This window comes from Biomphalaria glabrata, chromosome 3 (genome assembly GCF_947242115.1).
Source record: "Biomphalaria glabrata chromosome 3, xgBioGlab47.1, whole genome shotgun sequence".
Lineage (NCBI taxonomy): Eukaryota > Metazoa > Mollusca > Gastropoda > Planorbidae > Biomphalaria > Biomphalaria glabrata.
Genome location: NC_074713.1, coordinates 34,934,892 through 34,951,778, shown reverse-complemented (window position 1 = coordinate 34,951,778; position 16,887 = coordinate 34,934,892). Strand labels below are relative to the sequence as shown.

Here is a 16,887-nt window from a genome sequence, read left to right as displayed (position 1 = left end):
CATTGAAGTATTTTTTAGCTTCAAAACCCTACTGAAGATGGGGTGGGGGTAACTCAAAACCCCTTTGGCTACGCTCATAGAATTTGAGTGTGTAATTTCTTTTTTTTATAATGAAGAGGGGGTTTATCGTAAATTTTGGAGGGGGGTTAAAAATCAAAATCTTCCTTAACTGTGCGCGTGAAATTTGGGGGATTGTCGTTTGCATTTTTTTTTTGGTTTCGTGTTATAGAAGAGGGGAATTAAACTTCAAAAAACCCTGGTAGGGGGTTTTAAACTCAAAACCTCTTTTGCTGTGCTAGTGCAAGTGATAGTTTAGTCTTAAAATCTCACCTAAAATAAACAAAGTCAAAGCAAAAAATCAGTCACTAAATTCCGATCCCCCCTCTGCGGAGGGGGGGGGGGGATTTCATTTGGGGGTGTGGGGTTGAACCCCCAAACCCCCCCCCCCCCTGGCTACGCCCATAAGTTAGCTCAATCTGTGTGTAGTTAGGTCGAACTGGCCAACTATTATTCCCCCATCCATCCCCTGGACGACCCTGGTTTGCGTCCACAAATCTTTCGATTCAGATCTTCCCTGAACTTTTCGTCCCAGGCCCGAACTCTTTGAGTTGTTGTAGATCTGTACATCTTCAACTTCCTCTTATTCATTGGCTGTTGTAGATCTGTACATCTTCAACTTCCTCTTATTCATTGGCTGTTGTAGATCTGTACATCTTCAACTTCCTCTTATTCATTGGCTGTTGTAGATCTGTACATCTTCAACTTCCTCTTATTCATTGGCTGTTGGTAGGGCTGTGTGTTTGAGTGTAGCCCCAGACAGCTAGTCCAGATAACTCTTGTAGGCGTATAATTTAACTTGCACACTTTTATACAAATAAATCTTCCTTAAACAAATAAACTTGAATTAAAAAAATAAATAAATGTACAGCTTTGAATGTGACTGTAGATTTAATGTGACAGTAGATTTCATGTGACTGTAGATTTAATGTGACTGTAGGTTTAATGTGACTGTAGATTTAATAAATGTAGATACAAGGTGTCGAACAATGTCTAACTGGGAACACACTTGAAACTTCTGCTTTGGCCCTAGACACACACGTGTGTTTCTTGTCTTTAACTGTCATCAGCCGTTCCTTTGTATCCACTCGTCTGTATCAGCATCAGTTCGACTTCAAGTTACATCAGAAGTCCTTAGTCAATAGAACACACATAAACTCTCCATAACTGACCTTAATATTTATTTATTTTTTTTTTGCGTCGTCTACCTTTTGGAATTAGCCGCTACATTATTTTTGTATCTCTTTTATTTTGGTCATAGGGTCGTAGAACAAAATTGATTCTTACGATGTATTCGTAGTCTATGTAATCAGTACTTGACCATAAAATAATTCTTTTTAACCTTTTTTTTTCTGTGCCAGTATTTCGCCATGTCGTTTAACACCACAGACTCGGAAGGGAGGTGTGGTCAGTTGTCCACAGACTTAGGTGTTTACGCTAGAGTGGTTAGTAAATCTTCCATTGACCAAAAGAAAGTCCAAGAGGAGCTTCTTCGTCTGCGTTTCGCTAACTTCACACTGAGTCATGGAACTTGGAACTTGACCTATCAGGTACGAGTCTGTTTACAAAGTTTATATTACATTTGTCTGCCTAGTACAAATCTTGTACACGTTATTTTCCTCACTTCCCATTCTCGGATCAAGTTGAAAATTTGCACCATTATTCATTGCCAATGTCAAAACATTAATCCATTAAAAAATTAATCAATTATCAACGTCAATTATATATTAATTAGTGGTAAATATTATTATTAATATTATTATATATATTATTTATATAGAAAATGGAACATAAATCTTGCAATATTGAGAGAGATGTCAGTAATTGTACGATAATTTCCCTTATATAAACTTTGTTGTTGTTTTAAAAGTATTTTGTTTCAGTATGTAGAGAAACCTTGAAGTCTAATATTTTTTTACTGTCTTTCCATAGCGTGCTTGTTGCGTTCAACTTTCACTAGATTATTTAAATCTTTATTGACATAATACATACTGTCAATCAAAATTGTAAATATTAAAATTGTGTCTTATTTCATTTCGACAAGGAGCAACAGAGGCCTGTGTGAAAGTGTCTAAAGTATTCAAGTAGTCTAACTAAAGACACACAGATACAACCACGAATACAACTATGCTTTAATCGCATTCAAATTGAAAACAAAAAAGTATAGCCTTGTGTTAACTCCTGTATCCCGTAGTAGAGAACTCACATATTAACTTTCAGCTCCTGTATCCACTAGTAGACAACTCACATATTAACTTTCAGCTCCCGTATCCACTAGTAGACAACTCATACATTAGCTTGTAGCTCCCGTATCCACTAGTAGACAACTCACACATTAACTTTTAGCTCCCGTATCCACTAGTAGACAACTCACACATTAGCTTGTAGCTCCCGTATCCACTAGTAGACAACTCACATATTAGCTTTTAGCTCCCGTATCCACTAGTAGACAACTCACACATTAGCTTGTAGCTCCCGTATCCACTAGTAGACAACTCACATATTAGCTTTTAGCTCCCGTATCCACTAGTAGACAACTCATACATTAGCTTTTAGCTCCCGTATCCACTAGTAGACAACTCACACATTAGCTTGAGTGTCTTTACTGAAGTCTATGTGTTAGACCGAGTCACGGTACTTACGTGTCTTATCACGAGACTTCTATGAACAGTAGATCCAGGAAGCTTTTATGTCAACTGATGAGAAATATGTTGTTTTTTTGTGTGTGTGTGACTGTCATTGCTGACTAGTGAGCTCTCTACGTTTAACTTGTAGGCCTACATCTATGTTCATTTGATGACACTGTTTTCACCATACATGTATCTGTAAGCATTATATAGTGTCACTGTGTGTATATGATAGCCCTATGTATAGATGATAGCAATATTTCTCAATGTATCATAGCTCAAGTTTTTTTTTTTTTCACTTCGGGTTTCAATCTTTCATTCGCACTCAGTTTGTTTTTTTTCTTCTTCTTCTCTATCTTTCTATCTAGCGGTCGGCAAAGTGCAGAGCATTGTTCCCCTAATTAAAACCACAAGAAGCAATGTCTGGAACTCAGGTGTCTGCCCCCCCCCCCCTCTCCTCCCCTATACACAGCGCAGACATGTGCAAGTAAACGTGTGATTAACACAGAAGTTGTCTTCCCTTTGCCCCCCCCCCCTCCTATAGTGTTTTGTCTTCTTCTCATTGTAATTGAAGGACCACTAAATCGAGTCGATCGCTTCACGAGTGTATAAACATTTCATTTCAATTCTTTGTTATGTCGTTGTTGATTTCTCGTTCATTCTGTTGTTTAATTCCAGGCTTTCCCCAGTGAAACCCCAAGATTTATCATGCACCCGGATAGACATCTGCTACCACTGACGTCATCTGCTTGCGTCATTGTCGTATCAAATGATCTTCTGCGGCAAAAGAAAGGTAGTAATTAAAAAAAAAAAAAACTTGAAACCAACAATCACGTTAAAAAAAATAAATTTTTACAAATTTTAATTCGTTTGGAAATGTTTTTTTTTTTCACGATTAATGTCAATCAAGGACACATTTTGATTGTTCAACTCTGGTCTTCATTCTTTAAGCAACAAAATACATTAAACATTGAACGAGAAGAAAAGGTGATATGGATAAATTGGGGGAGGGGGGGGAACCCACAGAAACACGTAAGAAAATGAAACGAGGTAGATTTTGATAGATCTACTTAAACATACAAAAGCAATGTCAAGCACTAGTGCCAACTAATCTTTCTCCTTTCATTTTCTTGTCTTTATTCTTAGGTTCCATTCCATTGTAAGGCCACCATATTTGTTGATATCGCTTTCTCTTCAGCATCTCTCTTAAGAGTTTTATTGCTGAAAGTTAGTAAACGGGATTATACAAATCAAAGTGTAAACAAAGATAATATAACTTTTAATGTGTAAGAATCCCCAACAATCACCAATTCCTACTTTCTGCATAGCAGATAAACCAAATAGCTAGTTATTTATAGCTCCTCCCTGCTCCTCTAGAGACTACAAGAAGTGCTTTGTTTCATCTCCATAACTGTTTTTGTTTCTCTCTCCCTTCTCACTGTTCTATTTCCATCTTCTTTTGTTTTTAACTATACATGTGCTCAGTGCTCTTTCCAGAGTGCATCAGTTTACATATAAGCCTAGACTTAGTCCAATATATATTTAAATAGCACTATCTTTAAACCTATATATTTGTTTAACAATGATTAATGTTAGCTTTTATTATATTCTTTTCTTCTCCAATTTGACACAGAAGGCATCCTTCGAGTTGGTACTACAACACCAGATCCATCTCGCTCACTAGACAGCATGTCGTCTGCAAACATTATCCGAATCTCCAACCTCTTAGAATGTCCACACGTACGACTTTTCCCGCACGAGTACACGGTACCAGGACCAGGCGGCAGCATTGGCCTTCACTGGGGTGATCCCGACTCAGTAGTTTACCGGTCCAGGTATAAGATGGACTTGGACGGCAATGTCAGCATTTGCCTGGAAGATTTCCTTCTCAAACTAAACAGAGACACGAGCAAACGGAGCGGCGCTGAAAATATCGTAGTGGCTGTTCTCTTGCCTATCTCTCTCTTCTCTCTGCTTGCCTGCTTCACTGTGTTTGTTGCCTTCGCCGAGCTGCGATCTCTTTCCGGTAAAAACAATATGCTTCTTACCGCCAGCCTCTTTTGCTCACAGGGGGCGCTGCTGTTGGGTTACGTTGTTGAAGATCTTAGTGTTTCCTGTGTGGCTTTCGGTATCTTAACCCACTATTTCTGTTTATGTCTGCTGTGCGCCCTCATCGTCTGCTCTTACAATGTGTACGCCACTTTCGCCACAATGCATCTGTCTGTTAATTTAAATAAGGAATGGCGGAGTCTTTTACTGTATTGCTGCTTCATATTCATTCTCCCCATTCCCGTCGTGGTCGTTGTCATTATAACTCATTTAGTCACGCATCTTCCAGCCATTGTTGTTGGATACGGCGGCGGAGCCATATGTATCGTGTCGAAAGCCACCGCCATCTGGGTGTCGCTGTTCGTACCAATTGGTGTGTGCCTCGTCATTACGTCCATCCTGTTCGTCTTGACCTGCACAAGCTTACGTCACAACAAAGACATAGAAACCAACGCATTGGAAGAACGTCATGTCCAGTTTTATTTTCGGGCATCGCTAATGACCTCACTCTCCTGGATTGTTGGCTTCGTGGGTATCCTGACATCTTTTCCTTCCATCAGAATAGCATTCATCGTCCTACAATGCATCCTGGGAATTTACGTTTTCGTCACGCTCGTGTTGACAGAAAGAGTTACGAGACTTTTAACCGGATGCTGCTGTGGTAGCAGACGACCTCCCAGGGGAAGAACTTCTCTTAATTTAAAAATGGCTTCTCGATCCGACTGCCCTGCCAGGAATCCGTGTATCGTGGCCACGGGATTTAGAAAAACTGGGTCAGTTGTGGCAGACGGTGTCATGGCGGATAACCTTTCACAAAGAACATCAGAGGGCAATATTGTAGATCTACTTCCACCAAATAAACTTCTTTCTGACATCAGTGACACATTCGAAACCGTGACTTGAGATGTACATCCATACACAAAACCACTATGCTAGGCATGATTCTATATTTTATACTGCTGCGTGTGCGCGTGTGTGTGCTGCTTGTCTAGACGTGCTTGAACTTTTCTATGTAACTAAATACACGTATTTATTTCAATAACACAAGAGTCAGTTGGCGATATTAGTTTGAATGTGATCTATTCTCAGTATAGATGTATTGCTTGTTATTTGAAAAAAAAATGGATCAATACTTATTTAATAAAAAAAAAAGCGATAAAAGAGTGTGTCTGTATAAAAAGGGAAAATCGCTAAATGTCACAAATCTGTTGTCCTAGCCCTAGCAAACTGCGGCTCTCGAGACTCATCGCTAAATGTCACAAATCTGTTGTCCTAGCCCTAGCAAACTGCGGCTCTCGAGACTCATCGCTAAATGTCACAAATCTGTTGTCCTAGCCCTAGCAAACTGCGGCTCTCGAGACTCATCGCTAAATGTCACAAATCTGTTGTCCTAGCCCTAGCAAACTGCGGCTCTCGAGACTCATCGCTAAATGTCACAAATCTGTTGTCCTAGCCTTAGCAAACTGCGGCTCTCGAGACTCATCGCTAAATGTCACAAATCTGTTGTCCTAGCCCTAGCAAACTGCGGCTCTCGAGACTCATGCGGCTCTTTAAATCGAATCCGGCTCTTCAACAAAATGTTAAGTGCATGAAAAACTTGCCTTGTAAAAGAAGAGTCCACTTTTTTTCAAACGATTAGCCTACATAAAGGATGCACATTATTAAAAAGCAACAAAGGCATTGATGGTGGCTCTAAAACAGGTGTAGTGTATCATTATCTCCCTGTAATAGCTGCGCGGCGCTAACAAAAGCAGCATATGTTAAATAGGTATATGTTTTTTTAGTTATTGTTTTACCATTATTTGGTAGGCTGGGTGACAGGTGCGATGGCTGCGCAATTATTGCGTGAGCTATTGTCTGCATTAAAAGCCCTGTAGAGGAATCTTCTCAGATATTACTACCAAAATGATAAACAAGCGTGAAGTAGATAAGCAAATGTTACAAATGAAAGCTTAGAAATACATCAAATTCCATTAAAAGAAAGACCTCTTCATTTCAACAGATAAAGAGAAAAATTCTGATATTTACAAGAATTGGGTTATTAATTAGATACGTAGGCCTATTATTATATTTTTCATATTGAATCACTTCGCGCTACAACATTTCCTCATGAAATTTTCAAATTCATGCAATTGTGGTTTAACGGTAATGCGCCAGTTTATAGTCTTTGTAATTGAGTAGAAGAATGAGTATGTAGGTCTCACGCTGCTTTGGTTCTGTGCTTACCTAAAGGGAATGTTTACAAATAGTTCGCTTCAGTTAACCGAAAATCATTTCTTCTTGAGTAGAGTGTTGACTATCAGAGATAATGAACGGTCTATGGATCCAAACATTGTATATGTCAGATGTTACATCTATCTAAACATGTTACATCTATCTAAACATGTTACATCTATCTAAACATGTTACATCTATCTAAACATGTTACATCTATCTAAACATATTACATCTATCTAAACATGTTACATCTATCTAAACATGTTACATCTATCTAAACATGTTACATCTATCTAAACATATTACATCTATCTAAACATAATCGTAACCTACAAGGAAAAGGAAAATTGTTTTTTCAATGTTAGATGAAGAAGTAATTTCATTCGAATATAAATGTATATTTTTACCGAGTATTTCGAAGAGAAACTCTAATTCTCTTTCCTACTTATGGAAATAGTCTTGAAAAAAACATATAAACTTTTCTCAGCTCTTTCTGAATACCCACTGTAATAGTGGCCGTTGTGAAATACGTTGCTGAATGAAATGAATAAATAATTGTGGACTTTAAATTCCGACTTTGTTCCGATTTAGAGATATTGGAGAAAATTAATAAATTAAATCTACAGCAAAATTGGTTTGAAAGATCTGTAGATGGAAGATATGTTAGTTTTCAATCAATGAAATAGTGTTACTGACTTGTATGCTCATCTAAAAACACGAATATTTTTAAATACGAGTTGATCAAGAGTAAATTGATACAATTGGATTCTATATGAGACTTTGGAATAGCGCCTTGAATTACCTAAAACAAAGAAACTCAAGTTCCTCTTACTTTCCAAGAAAACGCAAGGCCATTGTTCAAATTAGTAGAGTATTTGTAGTTCTTTTTTTAATGACACCTTTTATATAATTTAGCGTGTTTTTTTTTTTAAATAAATATATTATCTTTATATAAGTATGATATCAATTTGTATTTAATATACCTTTAATTAAACTAAGACATATAAAGAAAAGGTACGTTCGAGATTGTACTTTTAATCCTTACATTTGAGAGAGAAAAAAACAACAGCTATTTGAATTACTTCAAGTTATAATTTTTTAAAATTTGGCTCTTTTCATTGACTACTTTGGCAACCAGTGTACATGTCCTTTGAAAAGCAAAGGGAGAAAACTAAGGTTTATCAATCAAAACAAGACACTAAATTAGTTATCGATAAACATTTAGGTAACGGCTTCTCGTACAAGTGTCGCATGTGTTTATACAGATGGCCCAGACACTGAAGAGCGTATTTCGGAGTACAGTTTTTTTTTTATGTGTTTGTTTCTTCAGAAGTCACCAAATGAATGTTAACTTCTCAGTGACATTGCTAACTAGAACCTGAAGATGTATCTCTAGGAACAAGTGAAACCGAGCAAAAGGCTCATTGATAGACCTTGAAGTCAGTTGAACATTAGTGTGTGATGACAAAGCTACGGATGTTCAGATCTATTGTTGTAAGATTTAAAATACCCTAACACAACTGGAACTGACTTAAACACAACTGGAACTGACTTGAACACAACTTGGGACTGACTTGAACACAACTGGGACTGACTTTAAGACAACTGGGACTGACTTGAACACAACTGGGACTGACTTGAACACAACTTGGGACTGACTTGAACACAACTGGGACTGACTTTAAGACAACTGGGACTGACTTGAACACAACTGGGACTGACTTGAACACAACTTGGGACTAACTTGAACACAACTTGGGACTGACTTGAACACAACTTGGGACTGACTTGAACACAACTTGGGACTGACTTCAGGTCTTAAGAGAAAGCAAAACCTAAACAATGTCCAGGTCGCTCAATAGAACTTCAATGTTTTATAAAGAAGTGCAGATGAACTTTGAAATTTGATTCTGCAGTCCAAAATAAAAATAATAAAAAACTGCACAGAAATTATCATATAACTTTCAAAACAAAACAAAACATATAAACAGTTCATTTAGTCTGTACACCGGATGCAGCTCAAAGATAGCTTTTATTTTTTTTCCCCCATGTATAATATGTTTTGGTACTTTAAAAGCCACATTGATGTATTCATAGATAAGTAAACCACTTGAACAATTAGTTTTCATACATATGAAATCATTTTAAATTAAATATAAATATGTAACAGCCTCAATAAGTTACGCACAAACCGATGATGTTGGCGATTGAATAGAAGCCCAATAACGACACCAAACTATATTAAACATTGGTTTCCCAACACTAAAGGATACAAGAAACACAACTGCTTTTTTTTTTTTTTTTTTTACTCCTTAAACATATAAAGTTGCTAAATCCACAAATTATGTACAAGTGCAGCTTTCAGTTCGAAAATGTTCACTGCATAGACAGGAACGGAATTGATTTGTGTTCATTGACTTCTGGACATATTGTGGCTATTGGTATTTGACGGTCTCTCGACTTATTCCAGGGAGTTTGTGCAAATATGAAGCTTTTAATAATCGCATCAACAAATCCGTTCTACTCTGTCCACGCAAGTTCCCCAAGATGTCTTAATTAAGGATGAAACCTTTTATAGATTTTCATACATGGCGTGACAACTCTAAATAGCCAGATTGTAGGTGTATCCGGTGTAGAAACTAAATCCGTGCTATTCAGCTAGTTGTTGTTTTCTCAAGGCATAGGATCAGTTGTGCGCACGTTTCAACACTGAAAAACTATTTTTCTTAGCTCTTCCGTCTCTAGCCTAAAGAAAGAAGCATTAGACCATGATTAGACCATGATTAAACCATGATTAGACCATGATTAGACCATGATTAAACCATGATTAAACCATGATTAGACTTTCACTCTATGACTTTCAAACTTATTTGAAAATAAATGGACAACTAACTCGAGGTCATAAAGGAGATTGGATGCGACGATCAACTGACACGCATTAATATCGTGTTCAAATTAGAGATCAATTCTTTTGTGTTTTTGGTCCACAACGAAGTTTGTGTCCTAGACATTGTTTAGTTTATCGTGAAAATCTTGTTATCATCAATCACAGAATATATATAGGTCTGTGTCATAAACCTTTAAAAGAAAATCACAATTTTACAATTGTAGGCTATACAACAGTCTAGGTCTAACTCTTCATACCTTCTTTCTTAGTGAAATCTAGCGTAGCTCCAAATGTTTTCAATTATGAGGCTCATATACAGCACTGGATCGTTACGAGATCATCTTGTTATCTTATTTTATAGAACACTGTGACGTTACTTCAAAACATGAAGATAAAGTAAAAGTAAAGTTCCCCTTTCAGAAAAAAACCCAGACTTCACTGGGATTCAAAAAATGGAAGGCAACCGCCACTGCGCCTCCAAAATAAGATGATTACGACCTATAGTACGCGTATGCGACGCTCAACTGACACGCATTAATATAGTGTTCAAATTAGAGCTCAATTCTTTTGTATTTTTTGGACTAAGCATAAATACTATCGCTCTGTTCTCGCGAACCCTAATGACAACGCAGCCAGAACTCTCTATAAAGCTTCTTGTCACACTCTTCAGTCAAAGATCAGGGAACTAAAAAATAATTGGTGGCTTGAGCTGTCCGTAAACATGCAGAGACAGGCAGACACTGGTGACACACGCTCTTTCTATGAGTCGCTTCGTTGTGCCTATAGCCCTACTTACCAGACTACAGCACCGCTAAGATCATCCGATGGTTCTACACTATTTACCAGCAAGACGGACATACTAAATCGCTGGACAGAACACTACAGTATGCTGTTTATTGATAAAAGGCACGTATCGGAGGAATCGCTGGCAAATGTCCCTCAGGAAACTATAAGAGAGGAGCTCGACGACCGACCGACATCTGAAGAAATTGAGACAGCAATATCTAAACTAAAAAAACACAAGGCACCTGGCTCTGATGGACTTCCCGCTGAAATATTTAAAATGGGTGGTGTCGCCCTTACCGAGAGGCTAACAGACTTGTTAGCTCTATGCTGGGAGAAGTGCGTGGTTCCATCTGAACTTCGATCGAGATTCCGTAACCATATCCCTATACAAAAAGGGTGACAAGTCTAACTGCTCCAACTATCGAGGCATTACACTTCTGTCAGTAGAAGGAAAGATCTTTGCTCGAGTGTTGCTCGACCGACTAAACCAGTCTTTAGTGGACGAGGTGTTATCTGAAAGCCAATGTGGTTACAGAGCCATTAGAGGTACATCTGACATGATATTTGTTCTGCGACAACTACAAGAAAAATGCAAAGAGCAGAACCTAAACCTGTACGCTGCCTTTGTGGACCTCACCAAGGCTTTCGACACGGTCAGTCGCGATGGTTTGTGGAGGATTTTGGCTAGGCTGGGATGCCCACCTACGTTCCTATCCATTCTCAAGCAGTTTCACGCGGGACAAAGAGGCCAGATCAGACACAATGGTGCCCTTTCTGATCGCTTCCCAATAGAAAATGGCGTGAAGCAGGGCTGTGTACTTGCCCCTATTCTATTCGCTATCTTCTTTGGTGTAATGCTGGGTCAAATGAGGCAGCGATTGCATGAAGGCATCTACATCCGGTTTCGTTCTGACGGCAATGTGTTCAATCTCCGGCGTCTACTATTCCATACAAGAACAAAGGAGATGGTCATAACGGAGCTTCTCTATGCTGATGATTGCGCCCTGCTAGCTCACAATGAACATGACCTCCAGAACGCGGTAAAATAATCCGCATACGCTGCCGCCTCTTTCGGTCTATCTATAAACCTCGGGAAAACAGAAGTCATGTTCCAGAAGTCACCCAATGAAACATACTCAGCCCCAAGGATCACAGTAAACGGACAGCCCCTTAACGTGGTAGACCACTTCACATATCTAGGTAGTATAGCGTCAAATGACGCCTCACTTTCAAGGGAAGTTAGTAACCGTCTAGCCAGGGCTAGTAGCGCTTTTGGACGCCTTCAGGCGAGAGTCTGGAAGAACAAATCGCTCCGCCTGCCTACAAAAATCAATGTCTACCAGGCGGTGGTTCTCTCAACCCTTCTATATGGCTCTGAGACATGGACACTATATAAAAAACAACTAAGACTTCTTGAGCGCTTTCACCAAAGATGCTTGCGCTCCATCATGGACATACGGTGGCAGGACAGCACTACAAACAGCGATGTATTTGCGAACGCAAGTATGGACAGTATAGAGCAGGGGTCTCAAACTCATATCAGCATGTGGGCCGCAGTGGGAAGTAACAACCAGTCAGCGGGCCGCATCACGAAAAGAGAATGTTTTTTCATTAAATTTTACGAACACTACTGTCACTGCTGTTAAATGCTAAAATACAAATTTTTATAATTATTAATTACATTTAGTGTAGTTAATTACATGCACCGGCAGTTTAGATTACTAAAATAAGTTGACGTTGTCTCTGTCACTAATAAAAAAGCAGAAACTGTAGTTCCCCCCCCCCCCCAAAAAAAAAAAAAATAATAATTACTAGGCCAACTGCAGTTAGCTCCTCACTCATGTTTCTGTCCACTCAGCTGAGAGCGTTTGGCAGAGACCAGACTATCGACGTTAAGCCCAAAGTCGCATGTAGTAGCAAGCCGCAAAGTTGCTCTCAGATGTTCATCAGTCAGTCTTGATCGTAATGCTGTTTTGTTGATCTTCATTCTGGAGAAAAACTGTTCGCAAACGTACGTACTCCCAAACATCTCTAGAATTCTAGCAGCTGCACAGAATAAGTTTGGAAACTTCTCTCTAGGAAGAAACTGGTAGAAATCTGGAACGCCATATCAGCATATTTTTGCTTCAGAACAGTGTCACACTGCAGGTCCAGTAGTTTCATCTGGACTTCCTCTGGAACGTTTTTCACGTCAACTGCGAACGGAGTGGCAACTAGGAAAAACTGTGGTTCGAGAGCAGTGAATTGCTGAAAGCGGTGTTTAAAATCTTCCAGTAGTCTGGAGAGGATGTCTACGTAGTCTTTCAGGCGCTGTGGTTCAACCGTTATACTCTGTAGAAAAGAGAAGTGAGCCAGGTTTCCATCTGCCAGCTGAGTGGCCCACAAAGTCAGCTTGCATCTGAAAGATTTGATGCGGTCAAACATCACGGTAATCAGCTGCTTTGTGCCCTGTAGTTGTGAATTGAGTGCAATGAGATGTTGCGTGATATCAGTAAGAAAAACAAGATCCGACTAAACATTGGGTCACTGAACTGAGGTATGTCTCTGTCTTTCATTGCCATGAACAATGCTATTTCCCGTCTCAGTTCAATAAATCTCTGCAGCACATTTCCACTACTCAACCATCTGACTTCCGAATGATACAACAACTCTCCGTATTCCGTTTCTTAATCATCTAGAAATGACACAAACTGTCTGTGGTTGAGACCCCGTACACGTAAGAAGTTCACCGTCTTCACGACAACATCCAACACGTTCTTCATTTGTAGACTTTTGCCACAGAGTGCTTCTTGGTGCAGAATGCAGTGTATAGCTGCAAAAGGTCCCGCCAAGCTGAGCTGATTCCGTTTCTCTACCATTAATTCAACAACACCAACCTTCTCAGAACACATTGCTGGTGCACCTCCGTAGTTTTTCCCACGGTAGCCCACACCTGTCAATACAAGTTTCCAGTTCTTGAAACACGTCGCGTCCAGTCGTCGTTCCTTTCATGGCTAGTAAGTCCAATTGCTCTTCAACAATGTTCAAGTTTTCGTCGACCCCACGAATGAATACGGCACAGTATGCGGTGTCTGTTACACCAGTAGACTCGTCCACTGCAATGGAATATGCTACAAAGTTTTGCAGCGGCAATCAGTTACTGTTGAACATTTGTCGCTGACTCGCTAGCGGCCAGCAGTTAGAATCAGGCCACCGTTCACCCAGCTTCTGCTGAAAGCCTAAGCGGTCGGTGGGCGACAGTGACACCTCATTTACTGATTTGTGGAGTTGTAAATCATTTCACGGCTTATATGTGGTCATTGTGAATTTTATCTATTTTTTTTTAATTTGCGGAAGTGGCCGCGGGCCACACAAAAAAGTTTCGCGGGCCACTTGTGGCCCGCGGGCCACGTGTTTGAGACCCCTGGTATAGAGGGACTTCTTATGGTCCGAAAGCTACGCTGGGCAGGGCACGTATCCCGTATGGGAGACGAACGTATGCCAAAGGCAGTCTTTTTTGGTGAGCTATAAGGTGGTCGACGTAACAGAGGCGCCCCACGGAAACTTTTCAAAGACAAGCTTAGGCGTCAACTTTCCTTGGCTGACATAGAAGAGAGCACCTGGCTGCATGCGGCGTCGGAACGAGACAGCTGGAGGTCACTCACGAAGGCCGCGGGATACACATTTGAGACCAAAAGAAAATCTGCTGCCGAGCCACGGGAAATACTGTATTCCTCACTAATCTTCGGACTCGAAGATAAGCTTTATTATATATATATAATATATATATATATATATCAGTGGCGTAGAAAGGGTATTTTTATTATTATTATTATTATTATAGCTTTTATATAGCGCTACTTTCATGCTTATAGCATGCTCAGAGCGCTTTTGGTCCAATCTCTTTTGTGGACCAGTGGGGGGGGGGGGGGGGGGCGGAAGGGAAGGGGGTATCTAGGAGTTGGTTTTCCGTGCTGCCTTTAGGCGCTCAGTAAACACAACTCTGCCCGAGTCGGGTGTCGAACCTCGAGCCCCCTTCTAGGTAGCCAAGCCAAGCCAAGTTCAAGCGCAAAAAAAAATCGAAAAACTTCGCTTGCATGTAGCCACAGTTAACACAATAGTAAACAAGGTTACAAAAGACAGTTTGTGTGGAAACACAAACTCAAAATCGGCCCCCGAAGTGGTCCACCCAGGCAGGCTTCAATATTTTCAGAAAGAACATCCGAATGAAATTATATCAAAGACAAATGAGAGATAAGAATGGAGAAAGAAGGTTAACAGATGTTGTGTAGTGCCCCAACGGTCCCGCAGATCAAAGGATAGGTGAAAGTGAATGTAAAGTTAGATGTGAACCTGGCCTAACTAGTTCCCCTTTCAGACCTTGTGGTCTATAGGGCAGATGATGTAAAGTTCATCTGTTTTTGTGGCCTACGGTTAACGAGGTGTCATGTAGCCAGCACAACGACCAACCGCCTTTACTTGTCCCCAACTAATGTCAGGTACCCATTAGAGCTGAGTGGACTCAGAGGCGCCCAAAGATTCAAAAGTTGAAAATCCCAGTCCTGGATTCCAGCCCGGGACCCCCGGTTCAGAAGCCAAGCACTTTACCGCTCAGCCACCGCACCTCCCCTGGCCTAACTGATGTCTTTTTTTTTTTTTTTTAAATCTAAAAAGGAAACCTCAGAATTTGCGCTATTCAGTTTTAGCTTTATCATCATAGGAATCCTTGGGCCTTAGGTCTCTTTTCTTTGCCTCTTTTTTGGGCTTTGTGTGCCTCTTTTATGGGCCATCTTGCCTCCTTTGTCGGCTTTTTTTTTTTTTTTATAATATGTTTTTATTTGTAAGTTATCATAATTCACAAGTATTAAATCATAAACAATTGAAAAGTGATTAACCTAAAAATATAATAACAGTAATAGAAATATTATTTAATATCAAAGACATACTACCTAACCAATGAACCCCCTAAAGAGAAAAATGATACAAGTATACTCTACTCCAGAACAATCAACACAATATCAGATATCCCTGACCCCCAACACCCTATTTCTGAAAAACTACATGAGCATTGTACAGGTATTTGAAAATCAAACTAGATAATTTTCTACCCTAAAGTCCATTATTTTCTAAATTTTAATTCCAAGTGATTAGGATCAAACACCTTATTATTATGTAGACATTTGAGCCAGCTAGCCCAAACAAGAATCCTGTATTCGGAAACAATAATCAAGTTAAAGTTATGTATCATTTTATTTTTTAGTTTTGGCAGCTTGTTTAAAATAATAGACAAGTTAACATTTACATAATTGCCACAGTTTGCTTCCAATAGGTCCATTACAGTACTTCTAACTTGAAGGAATAATGGACATTCCAAATACATGTGTTTCTCGTTATCAGCATTTTCAAGGTGGCATAATATACATTCACGGTCATTTGCCCGTCTTCTAACCATAGGGGTCATCCCAAAGATAAGTCTATAACTAATCTCTCTAGCTTTTGGTGGGATATGTTTACTGTGTAGGTTTATGAATGTGTCCTTGAATTCTGTCACCCCAAGAACTCTCCCCCACTTAATCCTATTCACTAGGCTTTCCTGTAACAGCTTTTTAAGTGTTGTGTATGATTCTTTGGTTTTGTTGTGTATTAAATGTTCATTACCATGTAAAATTCTTGAAATAGATCTGTAAAATGGATGAGTGACTGTACCAAAATAGTGAGGAGTATCATTGTGTATTGGAAGAAGACTACTTAATCTTAAACCATAATAGTAAATTGTCAAGGGAAAGTTTGTTGGGTTCCTAACTACTTGACCTACAAATTTTAGCCTTAGCGAATGTATTTTTGTTTTAACATCTTGCAAGTTTATCCCCCCATCCTCTTTGTTTTGAATGAGTGTAGTTTGCTTAATGCTCCTAATAGTGTTTTTAAATATAAAGCTTCTAATTAACTTGTTCAGCTTGTTTATGAATTTAGGAGGTGGCTCTGTAATGTTAGCTAAATAGACAATCTTTGGAATGACCAAACTATTTATCAATACAGCTCTACCAAATATTGTATAACCTGTGTGCTGATAAAGTTTAATTAAGTTTGAGGCTTTGACAAAATATTCTCCCACTGGTCTTTACAACAGAACAAAGGATTACAGGTATAGACAATACCACAAATCTTGATTTTATCAACAATTCTGAAAGCGCAATTCTCTTTGAATTTCCATTTCCCTAGTCCCATTACAGAGGATTTATTTATATTTATTTTTGAACCACTAGCTTCTCCGAAAAGTGTAAA

At 39.2% G+C, this 16,887-nt stretch overlaps 1 protein-coding gene across 5 annotated transcripts in view; it reads left to right on the top strand.

Annotated features, from left to right (window-relative positions):
* Window positions 1-7,945, top strand: part of LOC106054673 (uncharacterized) — a 43,377-nt gene extending 35,432 nt beyond the window's left edge. For 4 of the 5 annotated variants that reach the window (XM_056024714.1, XM_056024712.1, XM_056024716.1 and 1 more), the window contains exons 5-7: window positions 1,419-1,607; window positions 3,363-3,477; window positions 4,318-7,944. In XM_056024714.1, the coding sequence (XP_055880689.1) occupies window positions 1,419-1,607; window positions 3,363-3,477; window positions 4,318-5,636 (1,623 nt within the window). In that variant the 3' untranslated portion in view covers window positions 5,637-7,944. Of the gene's footprint in view, window positions 1-1,418; window positions 1,608-3,362; window positions 3,478-4,317 lie in introns of all 5 variants that reach the window. The other variant, XM_056024717.1, reaches the window with a different exon arrangement.
* The last annotated feature ends 8,942 nt before the right edge of the window (window positions 7,946-16,887 follow it).